Below are 16159 nucleotides of genomic sequence, written 5' to 3'. Positions count from 1 at the left end.
CCCTCCTTCCTGGCATCTTGTCTTCCCCACGGGGCCCCTGGGCTGGAGCAGATCTGACAGACTCCTCAGGAGACCTGGTGGCCTCACTCTTCAAGAACAAGACACGCATGCTCATCTGGGAAAAGTGCTGAATTTTAAGAAAAACATAATTCTATTTCTACTTAACGTGCCTTTACTTGATATCTTGCACATACATTCACACACAACACATTCTTGCCTGGAACTCTTTATTCCAAAATAATGTTTCCGTGAAGCTCTGTGGTGCATGATACACATCTAGACTTATGGTTTCAGGAGAGACGTTTTCCTTCATATATTTATGGTTGAAACAAGTGGGAAGGATCGAGACTCAGCTGTCACAACCAGAGAACTTGGGCACTGAGCCAGGACCGAGAATGCAAGAGGCTACCAGCCCTGCACTCAGTGGGGACAAAAACAGCAGATCATACCTTGGAAGTGTGTTTCCGGCATTAGCATATAAAGTTCCAGCAGGTTCTTTCCCCTGTGAAATGTGGTGCTTGCCCAACGCCAGCTCTGGGCCTGCATGCCAGCTGTGGAGGGTGCTGTGTCGGCCTGCACCCACACTCAGCCCCTGCCCTCCCAAACCCATGTACATTTTTGCCTTCAGTTAAGCCCTGCCCTCAGGCACACATAAAAGAAACCACTTCATTTGCGGAAAGCAAGGCTGAGTTCCCAGAGTTCGTAGGACAAGACCCTCGCAGCCCTAAAGAGAAGAAAATGGACCAAAGGCAAATCACGAATAGAACTCTGGGAGTAAAGAGAAAAGGGTCTCCAAGTTGGAGGGAGGGATGTGGCTTCTCCAGGTCCTGGCCCCAAGGACTTCTCTGGAAGCAGCACCAGTTCTGAAGGGCGGCAGAAGAGCAGCCGTTCTCAGTCAGGGTCCGAGTCAGCGTCCGAGGAGAGCTGTCCCTCCATGGTCTCGCACATGGCATCCTGCAGGGATGTGAGCTGACCCCGGGGACTCATCCCCATGGGCTGGATGACTCTGTGCCTGCGGGGAAAAGGCGTGGTAGAGATGGGCAGGGGTCCTGCTCACCCCTGGCTGCGACCTTCTGTTCCACCAAGCTGCTCCTGTTTACTGGGGAAGCCTGGGTGGGAACTGTTTCAGTCAGGCCTAAATCCTAACCGGTACCTAAGCTCTGAGACCTTAGGCAGTGTCTTAATTTCTCTGGGCCTCAGTTTTCATCAACTGTAAAAAATGGACCTAATACTGATCTCAGCCCTAACCCTTGGCTAGAGAATTTCCTCCAAGACAGGTGATTTCAAACATTAGTAATGCAGCCCTGCCAGAACCTAAACCCCACTCTGATCCCACTTCCTGCGGCTCGCAAGACAGGACGTGGGTCCTTCTCCTCTGTCCCAGCCCTGGGCCCCTCCTTGCCAAGCCACGTACCTGGAGAGCTTGTCAAACATGTTCACCAGCTTCATGGCCTCGTGCTCTTTCTGCTCCTCTGTCATGCCCTCCATGGGGTTGGGTGGCTTTTCCTCTACCCTTCCAGTCACTGGGTTTATGCTGTTTCACAAGAGAGGGAGCATGGGGAACGCATTAGTGACTTTCCAGGACAAAAGAGGGCTGTGTGGGGTGGGTGGAGTTCCTTATCTTCCTGCCTGGGCTTGTAATGGCAAGAAACCCATTTTCCTGAGTGCGGGGAAGGCAAGGCAACTGCAGAAGAGCCCTTCCTCCTGGAGCAGCAGGTAACCAGCTCCTGCCATCTGGACCACCTGGTCCCCCGCACTGCTCGGCCCCCTTCAGCCTGTGTTCTCAACAAAACACCCCGATGTCAGAATACACGTCACTTGGGAACAGCAGCCTGATTCTGTAAGGTCTTACCTGCTGGTCACCCTGTCCTGCCCACCCTACGGGCCCAAACGGGTGTGGGAATAGAAATGGGGGCCGAGTGAGGGCAGCCCGAGGATGTGGGGGGCACACACCTGGCCTTGGCTTCCTTGTACTCGTCTGTGTCCGTGTCCTCGTCCTCCGAGTACTGGCCCTCAGGCCGGCCCCCTGCCATGAGGCCCCTAGCAGCCAGGAGGCCGGCAGCATTCCCGTAGCCTGTGTACTTGATGAATCGGGGCACTGAAGGGTAGGGCAGAGGTCAGTGTGCAAACGGGGCTGGGGAGGGGCTGGAGAGGGGCAGGCAAGGGGCCGGCCCCCCGACTCACCGCTCTCAGAGCACAGGACAAACAGGAACTCGGCTGCCACCCTCTTCACGTCGGTGTCCAGGTGCGTCATGAGGCGAACCAGCTTGTTCCGCAACAGCTCCCCCACCTCGGGCCGGGTCCTCACATCCCGCAGCGGGGGCAGCACCTGGGGATGTAGTTGTCCCTGAGTCCGGGCCTGGAACGACCAGGGTCTCTGACCAGGGCCTGACCGCGGCCCCTCTGCCCCGTACCTGGGCCTTCAGGAACTTCCTGGCGGGGCGGTGCATGCGGGCACACTCCGTCAGCACGCTCAGCACGGGGGCCACACTCTCCTTCAGCCTGTGCGTCTGCAGAGGAGCCTCTGTCACTGGACTGCGCCCATCTGACTCGAGGCCAGGGGAGCTAGGCACATGCACCAGATGGTCCTGGCAGGAGGCGTTCGGGACGAGGCCCTGCCACAGGGGCCCCAGCTGAGGGGCTAAGAGAGGGCAGTGGGTGTGTGTGAGCTTCGAAAAGGACAGGCGTGGACCCTAACTCGGGGCCATTCACATGCCCTGCAACTTGAGGCAAATCACTCAACTGCTGTGAGTCTCACTTTCCTCCCTTTACACCAGAATGGTGGGGAAAACAGAGTGTTCCAAGCTGTTAGCGTACCGCCCGCACACAAAGCAGCTCCCAGGGCACGCAGGCAATGTGGATTCCCCGGGGCCCTACTGAATCTTAGTCTGTCACACTCTGTAGCTTGCATGATATGTCTGCAAACGCCAGAGAGGCTGGTTAGAGCACTGGCTGGTCAATGCCCTGTGGTGCAGCCGCAGGAATCAGGGAGCCTCTGGCTTGAAGGTCCTGTGGGTCCCCTTAGGGATGCCAAGGCACAGCTGATGCTCATCACCAAGGGCTGCTTGTGCTCAGTGACATTTTGAGTTTAGGATCACAAGCAGGGACTATGGGTGGGCGGGCTTCTCAGGACCACTCGAAGACCCACAAAGAGATCTAAAAAAATGAGTACTTTGCTAGACTCTGAACACTTGTTTCCGTATACTTCTCAGGGAGGAGGCTCCGGGCTCCTGCGTGGCCGGACCGTGGAGGAGCTGGAGCGTCACCTGAATCACACTGGGGAGCTGGTCTCCACCTCCCAGCGTGCACTACAAAAAAGCAGCGACCACAGCTGCTCGGGAAAGCCTGGACCAGAGCCACAGCGGCTCCCCCTGCCCACCTGGTGCAGACGCTTCTCCAGGAAGCTGAGGAGAACACGAATCACATCCATGTTCACTCCCAGGAACTCCAAAGAGCCTTCGTGGGGTTCCAGGGTGAGAAGAACGTCCAGACATTTGAGGGGCAAGTTCCCCAGGAGGTTCACTGTGTGGCTGGGGACAGGTGAAAGGGGCACTTGGTAAATCCAACCCCCTAACACAGGTACGACCCTTGCCACCACCTGCTGGGGCCACGATATGAACCAGCGTCAGGGGCCTGAGCAACAGCACCAGGTACCAGAGCTGAGGGGAGCACTCCCTGCAAACGCCCAACCTACCACACCTCTGGGTCGAAGCAACGCAGTCAAAAATCAGAACCTGCCTACGCGGAGGTCAGCAACGATGGAAGTGAATAGCGCGCTGCATTATGGATACTGTACTGTCCGTGACACTACCCAAAGTCCACCGGCACGTTCCTATCCCCGGACTCACGGCTCGTCCTAGCCGTGTACCGTTAAGTGCCGGAGCTCCCCGGAAACACTGACATCCGTCTCACCCAGATGAAAGAAGACTCTCTAGAGCTAGGAACCACCAGGGGGACCTGCGAGCAGAACGCCCCCCGCACGACAGGCACCACCCTCACCCGTGGAACTCCTCTGTGCGGTCTCCAGCAGCAGCAGCCATCACACAGCGCCGCAGCAGGATCCCCAGGTGCCGGTAAAGGGCAGTGTCTTCCTGACCAAAGAGAAAGGGATTCCTGTGAGAGAGAGCCTCACTCGCCCCCACTGCTGCCAGCTGAGATTCTACCGTCTGGCCCACTGCAAGACCACGTGCGCTAATTACACACCTCCTCTACTGTACGCCTGGGTGCTTGTCCTCTCCCACGCGACCTTAAGAGGACTCTCCTGACTAAGAACGTTGACGGGTCCCCTTGGAGCTGCTCTGCGCTTTAGGCCCACGCTCACAGAGGCATGGTGATGAATCTCTCACAGCCTCCCCCCACCAATCAGCCCTCCTGCCAAGCTGCAAGAGCCAGTTATGCTCTCCAACTCCCCGAGAAAACTTCCTTGAGGGCGCTGTCCCGGATGGCCATCTCCCTGCCTTCTCTTGACAGGCTAAGAGTTCCTCCTGGTCTGACGTGGAGAAATTTGAAGGTACCTGGCAGAGCAGCACGTCCAAGAAACGTCCAAGTTGTTATACCCCACCCTCAGGCTCAGATCAGCCCTCACCTCATCCACTTCCCTCTTGATGGAGTCGAAGGTGATGTTGAAGAGCACTTTGAGGATCTCCATGGCTCGCTCAGTCTCCTGGGGAGGCAGGAGCTCGGGGGACCGCTCTCCAGGGGTCATTCCCAGCGTCAGCTCCAGCGCTTCGGTCAGCAGGTGCACTCCCTGCAGCTCCTGAAACAGCTGCTGGCGCACATCGGCGCGAAGTGCCGTTAGCAAGAAGAGGAGGCGCAGGTCAAAGAACTGGACGTCGTGCGGGAAGCTGCTCTGGCGGTACAGCCCCACTCGCTCTGCGAGCCTCACCACGAGCCCCGCCTCTGCTCCCAGCACCTGTGCCACGGGGCTGCTTAACACAAGGTTGCACAGGCACTTAAGGGACTCAAGCACAACATCCATGTCCAGGGGTTCGGGGACCGAGCCCTGGGAGGCGGAGATGCCAGCATAGCAGGCAAGTGCCTGCAGGCTCCGGCGGCTGGTGAATGAATCCAGGCAGCTGCGGTCCCTAGACAAGATGCGGATGCTCTGCAGCCAGATGATGCGGCGGGAAGGTGGCAGGCCCTGCTCCAGGACCGAGACCAGCAGCTCCGCCAGTCTCTGTGGGCAGGGAGAAGAGCGGTTCCACCAGGCTCCTCTACCTGGGCCACCCGTCCCTGCCCCTCTACCCTTCGTTGAGCACTCACCTTCCTGTCCTCCTGTTGGGCATCATCAAACGTGAAGCTCTGACAGTTCTGCAAAGAGACCCAGAGGCTCAGAAGGCGCAGGCCCACCGAGGCAGAACCCGGGCTCCGTGGATAGGGAGCTGAGGCCGCAGGCACCGTTCGGAACAGATGGCGCCCCAGCCCCACACACCAGCCCCCACAGCAACTCCTCAGAGACTCGGCGCTCCTCCCCGCCGCGCTCCCTTCCACCCTCAGCCCCTCGCCACGCTCACCACTCACGCCCCCGCCGCCGGCCACGCGTGCGGACCCCACCCGGCCCCACCTCCTCCCTGCACGTCCCGCGTCCACAACTCCCGCTCACCTCCCGGTTGTATGCGCGCAGAGCCTCCATAACTACGTCCTCCTCCCCCGTCTCCACGGCATCCGCAACCGCCCGGGGCTCCATGGCGGCCCCGGGACCCGGCGCCGGGAAAGCCGGAAGCACCTCGCTTCACGGTTCCCGGCCCGCGTCTGCCCGCCCCGCCCAGGCTCGGCGCACGGTGGTGGCCGCGACCGGGCTTGCGCGGCACCGCGGGGCGGGGCCTGGGAGGCGCGCGGGGGAGGCCGGGACGAGGCGTGCGCGGCGCCGCGGGGCGGGGCCTGGGTGGAGCGTGGGGGAGGCCGGGACGAGGCGTGCGCGGCGCCGCGGGGCGGGGCCTGGGAGGCGCGCGGGGGAGGCCGGGACGAGGCGTGCGCGGCGCCGCGGGGCGGGGCCTGGGAGGCGCGCGGGGGAGGCCGGGACAGGGTGTGCGCGGCGTAGTCTGGGCTGCGCGCGCCTTAAAGTGGCGAGCCCTGGAACAGCCCCCCTAGAACCGGAAGGCTTTGCCGCCAAGTGAGCTTGGGCTTCAAGATCCGACTCGGTGGTCGTCCGACCTCTGGGCCCGAATCGCCCCTGAACCGAGCCGTGATCCTCGCTTCTTGGGCCGGAATTCCCTGTAGGAGAGGACCTCAGTCCCCCACCCCTCCATCACACGAACACCAACACTCTTCTTGATGCACAGAACGAATGAGATGTCCAGGAGAAAGACGAGGTGGAAAGGATTTTGCAACCCCGGGACCACTTGCTTTCTAAACAGGCGTTTGAATGCCTACTGCATGCGAGGAGCCGGGATGCGGGTGAACAGGACCCAAAGGTCCCTGCCTTCGTGCAGCTTATGTGCCAGAGGTGAAGACCAAGAAAAACGGGCCAACGAGACGACTTTAGGCATAGTGTTGTGATCTGATAAGAAAAGGGGCTTGATGGACTGAAGGGAGGCCTGAAGAAGTGCCATTTTTGCTGAGACCGGTTGGTACGAAGTGAACCAGGAAAGGATCTGAAAGAAGGTCATGGAAGGCAGAAGGAGTGGCCAGTGCAAAGGTGGGAATGGCCGTGGTGGGAGATAGAAACGTCATTGTTGTGGCTGAGAGAAAGGGGAGAGCGGGGAGGGGAGGTCAGGATGAAGGCAAAGCCTGGTCATGTGCGGTGACTTCCTTGCTGTTTAAGCAGGCACACCTGCTGGTCTGGCCTGGACTCAGTTTACTACTTGAAAAGCAGAGATGATAAAAGTTCCCATTTCAGTGGATTGTCAGGAGGACTAAATGACACACAGCAAATGCTCCATTACGTTGGGTGGTAACCTATAGTCCATCCACTGGGCAAGAAGGCTTTGTTGAGCATCTACTTTGTGTCAGGCCCCTTGTCAGTGCCCGGGTGCAAAGTCAAGAAGCACTGGCTCCTACCGTCCCCACTCCCTTTACGCTCCCACTCCTCTTCCTGGTTTCTTGTTTTCTTCGGAGTGCTTCACCCCTGCGACTTCTGCACTGCTCGCTGGTTCCAGGCACTTTCTAGGCACTGATCTCCACTTTGTCCCGCCGGCAGTAACTGGAGCCGGCCTTCGCACCGAGTCCGCTTCTTAGCCGCAGCGCAGCCGGGCGGGCCGGGTCGGGTCTCAGGACCCGGGCGGGGTCGCGGCGAGGAGCCTCTCTCGCCTGGGAAAGGGCCCGTGAGCTCTTCACAGTTAGGACCTGAAGCCGCCTTAGGCGGGAATGGCTGCGGGAGTGTTTGTCGGCACCCTAATTGCCACTAAAGACACTAACCACCCAGGGGTCCCAAGAGCAAAGGGCTCGCCCCATCCCCAAGCCAAGCTGTGGAAGAAACGTCAGGTCCTGTCCTTCCCACTGCCGCACCCCCGCGGCCTGGACCTCGGCCGGAAGTCGGAAGGCCTGAGGCGGAAGGGGCGGGACCGGACGCCACTTCCCGCGAGTGTGCCACGTCAGAGGAGGCTGTGGCCGAGCCGGTGACGATTCCCCGGGTCGGAGCTGGACGGGATGGCGGACTGGGCTAGGGGTGAGTGCGGGAGAGCCGAGGCGGATGGCGGCGGGGCCTGCCGGAACCGACGCCGGTGCCCGCAGGAGCCGCCTTTGCCTGCCCCCCGTCCCGCTGGGTGGCCTCGTCCGGGAGACCCTGGGGGCGGGCGGCGACGGGGCAGGGCGGCCGGGCTGCAGCCAGCAGCGCGGTGGAGGAGTCCCTGGGGCCCTGTGGGCGCTCCTGCCCAGCTGCTCCGTGAAGCTGCGGGGTCCGGAGGCCCGCAGTCCCCACCCCTGCGAGATGGTTCTGTCCGGGACCTCGGCCGGGCCGCCTGGCCGACGGGTCCCGGAGGCTAGCCCCCTCGGAGTGGGGGCCGCGCGTGATGAGAGGGCCCAAGCAGGCCGCGTACGGACTCGGGCTCGGGGTGCCCTACTTGCCCCCTGGGAGCCCCTCTTCTCATTTGCCAAGTGGAATGCTGATGCTTGTTTCGCTGGGCTGTTGTGCCCTTTAAGGAATTAATGGATACAAGGGGTTGGTAGGACGCCAACGCCTCTAATTTTGGGGTCTGTACACATTCGTGGTTCTTAGGGCTGTGCTCCTATTAGATAAGTCTCATTGAGGCATCTGGGCCAAGGCAAATATGCACTCTGAACTTTGGGGGAGGCAGTTGTCACCGACCTGATAGGACGGTAATTTTAAATCACCAGGCCCAGCCCCTGTCGTGGGCCAGGTCTCAGCAAACACCGTGCTCTGGGTGTCATACAAGGCCCTGTGTGGGTTGCAGAAGTGAGCAGACCTAGGCCCTGCTCTTGGGATCAGTCTCAACCTTTGTTACTAAGGCTTTCCTAAGGCTTTACCAGAGTTCACTGGTTTTCTCTGACAACGGGTTCTGTGTACGTCACTGGTGATATCCCTGGAGGGATGGTACGGGTTCTGTCACAGAATGTCAGAAAGTGCTGGTTCGACTGAGCCCTTTGGAGGTGCCTACGCATCCCAGCCTGCATGAGTACACAGGACATGTGCTCACGCACACTTGTTTATACAGCCTGTCTTGTGTGTGGAGTCCACGTGTTGGATCCTGGGTTAGGGCGGGACCTGCTCAACAGACTCAGGAAGGCCCAGTACCTCCGGACACCTGACTGAGCCAGATGGGATTGGAGTGAGAGCCCTGAGGCCACAAAGGGCTGAGGTGCAGGCGTCCAGGGGATGCTCGTGGGTGGATGCATGCCCTCAAACTCTGTCTTTTCTTGCAGCTCAGAGCCCCGGCGCTGTGGAGGAGATTCTAGACCGGGAGAACAAGCGGATGGCTGATAGCTTAGCCTCCAAGGTCACCAGGCTCAAATCGGTCAGTGGTGGTCCTCTCCTTTTGCCTCCACCTAGCGTCCTGGAGGGGGTGTCAGAGGGAGGGTGAAGGCCTGGAGGGGTTTCAGGTAGTTCCGTCATCCTTGTCCCGTCTGTGGCACACTCACCTGTGTGCGGCCCAGGTGGCATTTGGATCTCCTGACCTCTGCTGGTCTTGTTGGGGGTCAGGTGCTGTCCACTGTGTTTGTCCTGGCCTGACCCTGCCTCTTCTGTGTTCTGACCAGCTGGCCCTGGACATTGATAGGGACGTGGAAGACCAGAACCAGTACCTGGATGGCATGGTAAGGGTCTGTGGTTTGCGAGTGTCACGGTCACCTCTGCTCCCCACCACCTGCTGTGCAGGCCCCCACGTGTGTGTGTGTTGTGGAGTCGCCGCCCCTGTGTGATGATGATGGGATTCCTTTCTCAGGACACGGATTTCACGAGTGTGACGGGCCTCCTCACGGGGAGTGTGAAGCGCTTTTCCACAATGGCACGGTCTGGGCGAGACAACCGGAAGCTTCTGTGTGGTATGGCCGTGGGCCTGATCGTGGTCTTCTTCATCCTCTCCTACCTCCTGTCGAGGGCAAGGACGTGAGCCAGTGGGAGCTGGCTTCTGCGGGTGCCTCGGGCAAGCACGGTCCGCCTCTGCCTGGCGTCCTGGGCCAGAGGACTTAACGACAAAATACTCCTTTGAAACGATGATTGTGGCTTAGGAATCTTGTTCCTGTGTGGCTGGGAGCCTCTGACCCAGTGAGCTTGTGTTAGCTGGTCCCATGTGTGCAAGGGGCCCATCTTCATGGGGTAGCCAAGGCCCCTCCCTCTGCCACCTTGGGTGCTAGAAGCTCCAGCAGAGTCAGGTCCAAGCAGAGCAGCTGGGAATCCTGGACACGGTCACCTGTGAACAGCAGCTCTTCCCCTGGCCCTCGAGTTTCTGAACATCTCGAGGTTCTTCTACGCTGTTCTTGTCTGGGTGAGGCCACGTCTGGTATTTGAGATGCTCGGCGCTGACATAGGAAGGGGTTGTGGCGGTGAACCTCGAATCGTCGCCGTCACCTTCAGCCGAGTGTTCTCAACCCAGAGATGGCAGTTGCTCCTGCCCAGAGCTGCTGGGCATCCGTGGACCAGTGAGAGTCAAGGGTCCTGCCGAGAGGCCTCTTCCTGCCTTCCAGTCCCGCAGCTGAAGCCCGACCCTCAGGAAAGGGCAGGGGTTGTGGATGGAGTCGGGAACTGCAACCTTCGCTGAAGGCATGGGGCTCACATTCTGGTGATCTCCCAGCCATGTATCCAGGTGCAGAAAGTGATATTTTCTCACGATTCAAGATCTATCCAGAGCACCAGAGATCTATTTCCAGGAGACCAGATCTCTAGAAACAAGCCCATCTGGCGTTTCAGAGTCAGGCAGGGTGTGAGGAGGGACTTTTGGGGGTGTAGACAGCAGGCTTCCAAGTAAGGGCTCTTCGTGGGACTTGTAGGTCAGTTTCCGAGGGCCAGCGGGCAGTTTCCACCAAGCCCGGCCCTTCCACTGCAGTGTCTGCCCCCGTCTCCCTGGGCCCTCAGCACCCACTTGGTCAGTCCCCTGCTCACTCGAGCCTCGAACTGAACCACAGACCCAGCCAGACCAGTGGCTTCTTACCCCACTGAGACCCCAGTATCCTTGTCTTCACAAAAAACACTTGTAAGAAACGAATCATGGGCTCTGTGTCCTTCCCTGCCCTTGTTCCGACCTTCTGGTTTCCTCGTCAGCCCCCCTTGCTCCCTGAGGACTCCTGGCTCACTGTCCGCCTCCCCACACGCTCATGCCACGTGCGGTCACACGCGTCAGCCACGGCCTGGGGCCTGTCAGCTGCCACCCCACGTTGCTGGTCTCTGGCCCCGGGCACCGCGCCTCTGGCGTTGCTGCTGCGCCTCCCCCTCGTTCTCCGCCCAGCAGGCCGGCTTCTCCTCGCACGCTTGCCTTGGTGCCCTCCCTCCCGCTGTACCTGCGACCTGAGTGCGCTGTCTCGTCCAGTGTGTGCTTGTGTCTCCCCCGGTGAGACTGCCTTGCTTGTCCCCATGTCTCTGGGGCTTGGCTGTTTCCCCGTCCTCCTGGACGTTCCTTTGCAGGCCTCTGGTCCTGCCTTGACCCCCGGCGCCCTGTGCGCCGTGGCTCTGACTTTGCCTGCTTCTCATCTCACACTGAACCTTGTTGCGGGGCCTGGTCCTCTGGCCACCAAGCTCAATAGCTGCTGCCCGTGCCGTGGCTCCATCTGGTCGCCGCAGGCCCTGCAGATACACCCAGATCTGAGCTCCGTGGCCCCCACCTTTTCTGGGCCTGCTCACCTTGCTTCCTGAGAACGTGGCTCAGCCATGGCAGCCTCCCCCCCGCAGGTGCTTTTATGTGGTGTGCCCCCTCGTCTTGCCAAGACAGACCAGGAATTTAGAGTTTGCCTTCAGGGTGGCACACTGGCTGCTGTGTTCTCTCCTCAGGTCTCCGTCTGTGCCTCCCCACTTCTCCACCTCCACGGCTCTTTGCAGCCCTTCCAGCTATTTGGGGGTCTGGGTTTTAGTTTCTTTCTGGTTTACTTTCTTGCTTCTTACTCTCATTGTGTTAGGTGAATTCCTGAAGGGAGCATGGCAACCCTGCTGCCGCTGTGTCAGCAGGGTTTCCTGTGGGGCCTTCACCCTCCTGCTCAGCCCTGTACACTGAGCACCTAATCCTGTGGGTAAGTGGGGTTTGCCGATTTTGATCCCGGAGACCATAAAGCAGGACTTGGAGCCTCCCTCTGTGCCAGGTGAGGATGAACTGCCAGGCTCTATCCCATAATTCAAGGACAAGACATCTAGCAATAAAAATTAGGAATAAACAGCTTCGTGATGAAGTAAACACATAGCCTTTGGTGTTTTCATTTCTCTGGGGGCTTTAGATAGCTTTGTGTGGAACTGACTCTGGTCCATAAACTGGCCGTGGGCACCAATGGTCTCGACTCTGCCGCTTTCCTTCTCCTGGGTCCCTTGTCCCCTCCTCACTCATCCCCTCAGGCGGGCAGACGTGAGCTTGCCGCTTCCTGCTGCTGGACCTTCCTTTGCGCAAGTTTCTGTGACTCAGATGGGGAAGATGATAGCATTACCTCTTCAGGATTAAAGGAATACCTGTGAGGTATTTAGAACAAGTAGCCTGACACGGTCACAGCTGAGCGAGGGTCAGCAGCTGTACTGTGCTTAGTGCAGCTGCAGCCGGCAGCCCCACAGGGGTGACGGCTGCCTGCCCAGGGCTACGGTGAAGGTTAGACTTCATTCCTCAAGGCTGGCCTTGGACTCCAGGGCACCCTCTGGAAATGCCCCTCTTCATCCCAGCTCAGACACCCCCTTCCCTTCCCAGATCTCATGCTTCCCGTATTATCTTTGACGTTTAACAGATCACCTTCGAATGTAGTCAAAGTTGCAGTAATGGTTTATGTCTCATGGTTACTGCTGGAGTTTGAGACAGGCACAGCGGAGACAGTTGTCTCTGCTCTATGATGTAAGGGCTCCTTTTGGAGACAAGAGGCTGGCACTGCCACTTGCTGAAGGCTCACACACATCTATAGGTCATTGCTGGTGTGAGCTGAGGGCCCAGCTGGGATCACTGTGTCGCCACGTGTTGAGCTTCCTTACAACATGGTGGCTGGTGTGAAGGTGAGCAAAGAGAAGAGGGACATCCAGGCAGAAGCTGTTTTCTTTGTATGTTGCATGGCCTGGCTTCAGAAGTGTCACGTAGCATCACTTTATTCAGGACGGCCACAGGCTCTACTCTAGATACCAGGGGAGGGACACAGACCCCATCTCGGCAGGGGAGAGTCAGTCACACAGGGAGAGGGCCACATGGGAGGGGACGAATGCAGGTGTGACCATCTTTGGAGGATACAACAAGGCGCGCGGAGGGCAGCGCCCGAGGCAGAAGCAGAAGGGCAGGCACAGCAGCGTCGGATGTTCCTGAGCCCTCCTCGCTGCTCAGACCCCAGGCCCTGGAAGCTAGGGTGGGACCCGACATGGGCTGGCGTGATCGCCTAGGGGGCCCCTTTCTGGAAAACCTTAATCCTCCCTCAAGGCAAGCCATTGCCAACAGATCCGTGATTTATTGTATATCTGGGCACAGCAGGAAACACGTTTAGCAGATGGGAAAGCATAGAAAAAGTAGCCTGGTCACAATTGTTCGAGCAAGCATGCTCTGCCCTGCAGGGCCAGGCCGGCTGCCGCCCAGCTGGTAGAGGAGCCGCCCAAAGCCCTCAGCTCAGGGAATCTGTTGCTGGGGGGACATGATGTGCAGAGGCTTAGCGTGACGGGTGGGGCGGGGCCGGGGCTATTCCACATCCACGACCAGGGGTGTCATGTAGTCAGAATGTTTGATGCCAAAGGTGACGATGGGGGCGCAGGGCTTGGTCACTGTCACCTGGGAGAGGAGAGGCTGTGAGGGGCCAGCACCCCTGCCCCCACCCCACAGGCTCTGCCCTCACTGGGGCCGGGGCTGCTGTACTCCCTAAACCCCCGGCCAAGGTGACCAGCAGGAAGTCCACACTGCCAGGCCTGACCACAGAGCCTGGTATGTGGTGACAGTCAGCATCACTCACCGTCACCAGTGTCTGGGGACACTGGGGACACAGAGCCTGCCGACTGTGGAAGGCTGGTGGTGGCATGCACAGTGTTCTGATGGTGCCTGGCCCCCGTGACCCTTGCAGGCTTACAGGCCCGCCCCCACCTGACCCCTGTGGCCGTGTCACCCCGCCCATCCCCACCCCACCCCTCTGGGCCGTGCTCTTGCCAGACCTTCTCAGGGCTGTGGGCTCCTGGTCCTGGCTTGAGGGTCTTGTCCCCCGGGGGCTCCACTCGGGCCGCCATGGTATACTGTGGAGCCTTGAACTTAGTCACCTGGACATTGGTCTGGCGGTAGGCTGCCGGACCTGGGGTCTGGGAGGTGAAAGAGGCTCACTCAGGCTCGGCCTGCCAGGGCGTGTGACGCCAGAGGGCAGGGGCCGGCATCAGACACCGGGTTTCAGGCCCCAAGTCACTGTGTGTCTGTGTGTCAGGGGACTCTTCTGTCTCCAAACGATGGCCACACCATGTGACAGTGCCCCAGTGCTGTGGGGCCCTTCTCTGTGTGGGATGTCACCTTCCCTTCAGCCTCGCCGTGGCAATGACACCCCAGTCTGTTCCAGCCCCAGACTTGTCCCTTCCATGAGTGTGAGAGAGGACTCTTCCCAGTTGGGGCCTCAAGGGCCTTAGGCTGGTGAGGTCAGCGGTGCTGTGATGCCACCTTGCCAGTCTCCCCAGGCTCCCCAAGCTCCCGGGTACACAAGCACCTCAGGGCCTTTGCACTGGCTGTTTCTGCAGCCAGAACCCTCCTCCCCCAAATGCGTCACAGCTTATTTTTCTCCTCTTCTCAGCTGCTTCCTGCCTCAGACTGCTCCTCGCCCTGCAGGCAGCTCCCCACACACCCGTCCCTGTCCGTCTCTCCTCAGCACCATGTCTCCATGCCGAGTCTCGGCCTCTTCGTCCTCGTCCACCGTCTGCTCCCCCTCACCTCTGGGATGTAAACCAGTGGGGGTGGGGACAGACGTGTGGCAGGCTCCAAGAGGAGGAAGGAGCTGAGGGGCTTCGGGAGGATGGGGGTCAGGCTGGTGGGTCCTAGGTTCTGGGGGAAGGGGCCCCATGGGCCATCTCTCGAGGGGGTAAGCAGTGCTCTGCCGCAGCCGGGCGACCCTTGCCTTGTACGGGTCGTCACTGAAGCTGCCCAGCTTGCTGCGGCCCTTGATGGAGAAGGCGGGCTGGGAGGCCTTGCCGACAGTGTGGGGCCCCATCACCACGGGCAGCATGTAGGCAGCGGGGCCTGTTGAGGGCACAAGCACCGAGTCTCAGGCTGGACGGAATCCTGTGCCCAGAGTCTCCACCCCCATCAGGCCAGCCCCCGTCACCCGCCCTGCCCGGCATCCTCGACCCGGTCAGCCACGGGCCATCGGGGCTGCGGCGGACCTGGGGTGCTGTCCACTCGGAAGGCCTTGGTTCGGGCAGAAATGGAGTGGCTGGGCGCCAAGCTGAACGCATGCTTGGTAGATTTCTCTGGAAAGTAGTGGCCTGGGGGTGGGGGGAGGAATGGTGTGGGTGCTGGGATGGGGAGGACCATCCAACAGATCCACACAGATGCCCGGCCCTGCTCGGGCAGTTCTAGGAAGACCCCCGACGTTGCGGGAGTGGGGCCTCTGGGCCCCAGTGAGTGGCGACAGGGATTGTGCCGGGGTGTCCATGATGGCAATGCTGGCTGCAGGGGTGGGGGGGAGGCAGGGGCTGTTTCGAGAAGGAGGGCGAGTCTGACTTGGGCACTAGGGTCCCAGAGGTTGCACTGGGGTCACAGCTCCGCCTCCAGGCCTGATGGTATCCCTTCGTGAGGAGAAAGTGGGTCAGGAGGGTGAGGACGGCTGTACCCCTCACACCCTGGCCCCACCAGGCCTGCAGTGGCTACCAGCGGGGGTTGGGCGGGGCTGGGGCTGGGCCAGAGTCCCTCACCAGGGCCGGGAGTCAGCGTGGTCTTAGTGCAGTAGCGCCCCAGGATGGAGTAGGCGGGGCCGAGGTCCTTGCCAGTCCTCAGTATCTTGGGGTTCACGCTGTAGCGGGGCCCTGGGGAGCAGTTCTCTGCCAGGAGCATGGGGGCCCCATGGAAGCTGTAGGCCGGTGCACGCAGCTTGTTGGGCGTGTGCTTCACAAAGCCTGTGGGGCAGGGGCTCTGAGCAGCTTGGAGCCAGACCCTGCCCTTCTCCCCCCGACCCCGCCATGGACCCCAGAGGGGTTGATGGGCTGGGAGTCAGGGATGAGCCCTGGCCGTCCCCGGGCCACCCCCAGACCTGGCTCCTGCCCGCTCCCAGGCCCCCAAGCGCTTACCTGTGGTGGGTGGAATCAGGTACTTGGGTCCAGGGCTGCTGTAGAGGGCCATGATGGGTCCCCGGGGCCGATGGGGCCTCCAGGTGCCCACCCATACCTCCTGCGCCATGACTGGCTCTGTCCATGGATGGGAGGGTGACCAGGTGCTAGGAGGCCTGGGCCCTCCACCCCCATCACTGCCTTTGCCCCCACTGAGGGGCAGAACTGCAGGCCACAGCCTCCTCAGTGGGGTCTCGAGTTGAGGCCCAGACTTCAGAGCAGTGGGAGATCCTGCCGCACCAACCCCCCAAGAGGAGGAGCATCAGAGCCTCGTGGACAAGCTCGTGAGAGCCGTCTCCTTCAGCACTCATGGGCCACCCC

General features: G+C 60.3%; 3 protein-coding genes across 6 annotated transcripts; 1 reads left to right on the top strand and 2 right to left on the bottom strand.

Moving 5' to 3' along the window:
- Positions 1-173: 173 nt before the first annotated feature.
- On the bottom strand, positions 174-5686 carry RIC8A (RIC8 guanine nucleotide exchange factor A; the record flags this gene model as incomplete). 2 transcript variants are annotated; one of them, XM_079707900.1, is made up of 10 exons in its annotated part: positions 174-1012; positions 1415-1534; positions 1954-2098; positions 2185-2347; positions 2415-2510; positions 3380-3530; positions 4000-4091; positions 4586-5176; positions 5263-5310; positions 5603-5686. In XM_079707900.1, the coding sequence occupies 10 exons, from the start codon at positions 5684-5686 to the stop codon at positions 892-894; spliced, it is 1611 nt and encodes a 536-aa protein (XP_079564026.1). In that variant the 3' UTR covers positions 174-891. The 2 variants fall into 2 exon arrangements, with proteins under 2 accessions (XP_079564026.1, XP_079564025.1); XM_079707899.1 differs by having other exon boundaries at positions 2185-2329.
- A 920-nt stretch (positions 5687-6606) lies between these two features.
- Positions 6607-9506, top strand: BET1L (Bet1 golgi vesicular membrane trafficking protein like; the record flags this gene model as incomplete). 2 transcript variants are annotated; one of them, XM_079708400.1, is made up of 4 exons in its annotated part: positions 6607-6637; positions 8821-8912; positions 9154-9210; positions 9339-9506. In XM_079708400.1, 4 exons carry the CDS (start codon positions 6607-6609, stop codon positions 9504-9506), a joined length of 348 nt encoding a protein of 115 aa, XP_079564526.1. The 2 variants fall into 2 exon arrangements, with proteins under 2 accessions (XP_079564526.1, XP_079564525.1); XM_079708399.1 differs by lacking the exon at positions 6607-6637 and adding an exon at positions 7562-7606.
- Positions 9507-13229: 3723 nt separating this feature from the next.
- CIMAP1A (ciliary microtubule associated protein 1A) lies at positions 13230-15908 on the bottom strand (the record flags this gene model as incomplete). 2 transcript variants are annotated; one of them, XM_079708252.1, is made up of 6 exons in its annotated part: positions 13230-13319; positions 13694-13834; positions 14632-14753; positions 14897-14998; positions 15428-15628; positions 15800-15908. In XM_079708252.1, 6 exons carry the CDS (start codon positions 15906-15908, stop codon positions 13230-13232), a joined length of 765 nt encoding a protein of 254 aa, XP_079564378.1. The 2 variants fall into 2 exon arrangements, with proteins under 2 accessions (XP_079564378.1, XP_079564379.1); XM_079708253.1 differs by lacking the exon at positions 13694-13834.
- Between the last annotated feature and the right edge of the window lie 251 nt (positions 15909-16159).

The sequence above is a fragment of the Hyperoodon ampullatus genome, assembly GCF_949752795.1.
Source record: "Hyperoodon ampullatus genome assembly, chromosome: 7".
NCBI classification, from domain to species: Eukaryota; Metazoa; Chordata; class Mammalia; order Artiodactyla; family Ziphiidae; genus Hyperoodon; species Hyperoodon ampullatus.
Note: the sequence above shows the minus strand (reverse complement) of the source record. Positions and strands in the feature narration are given on the sequence as shown.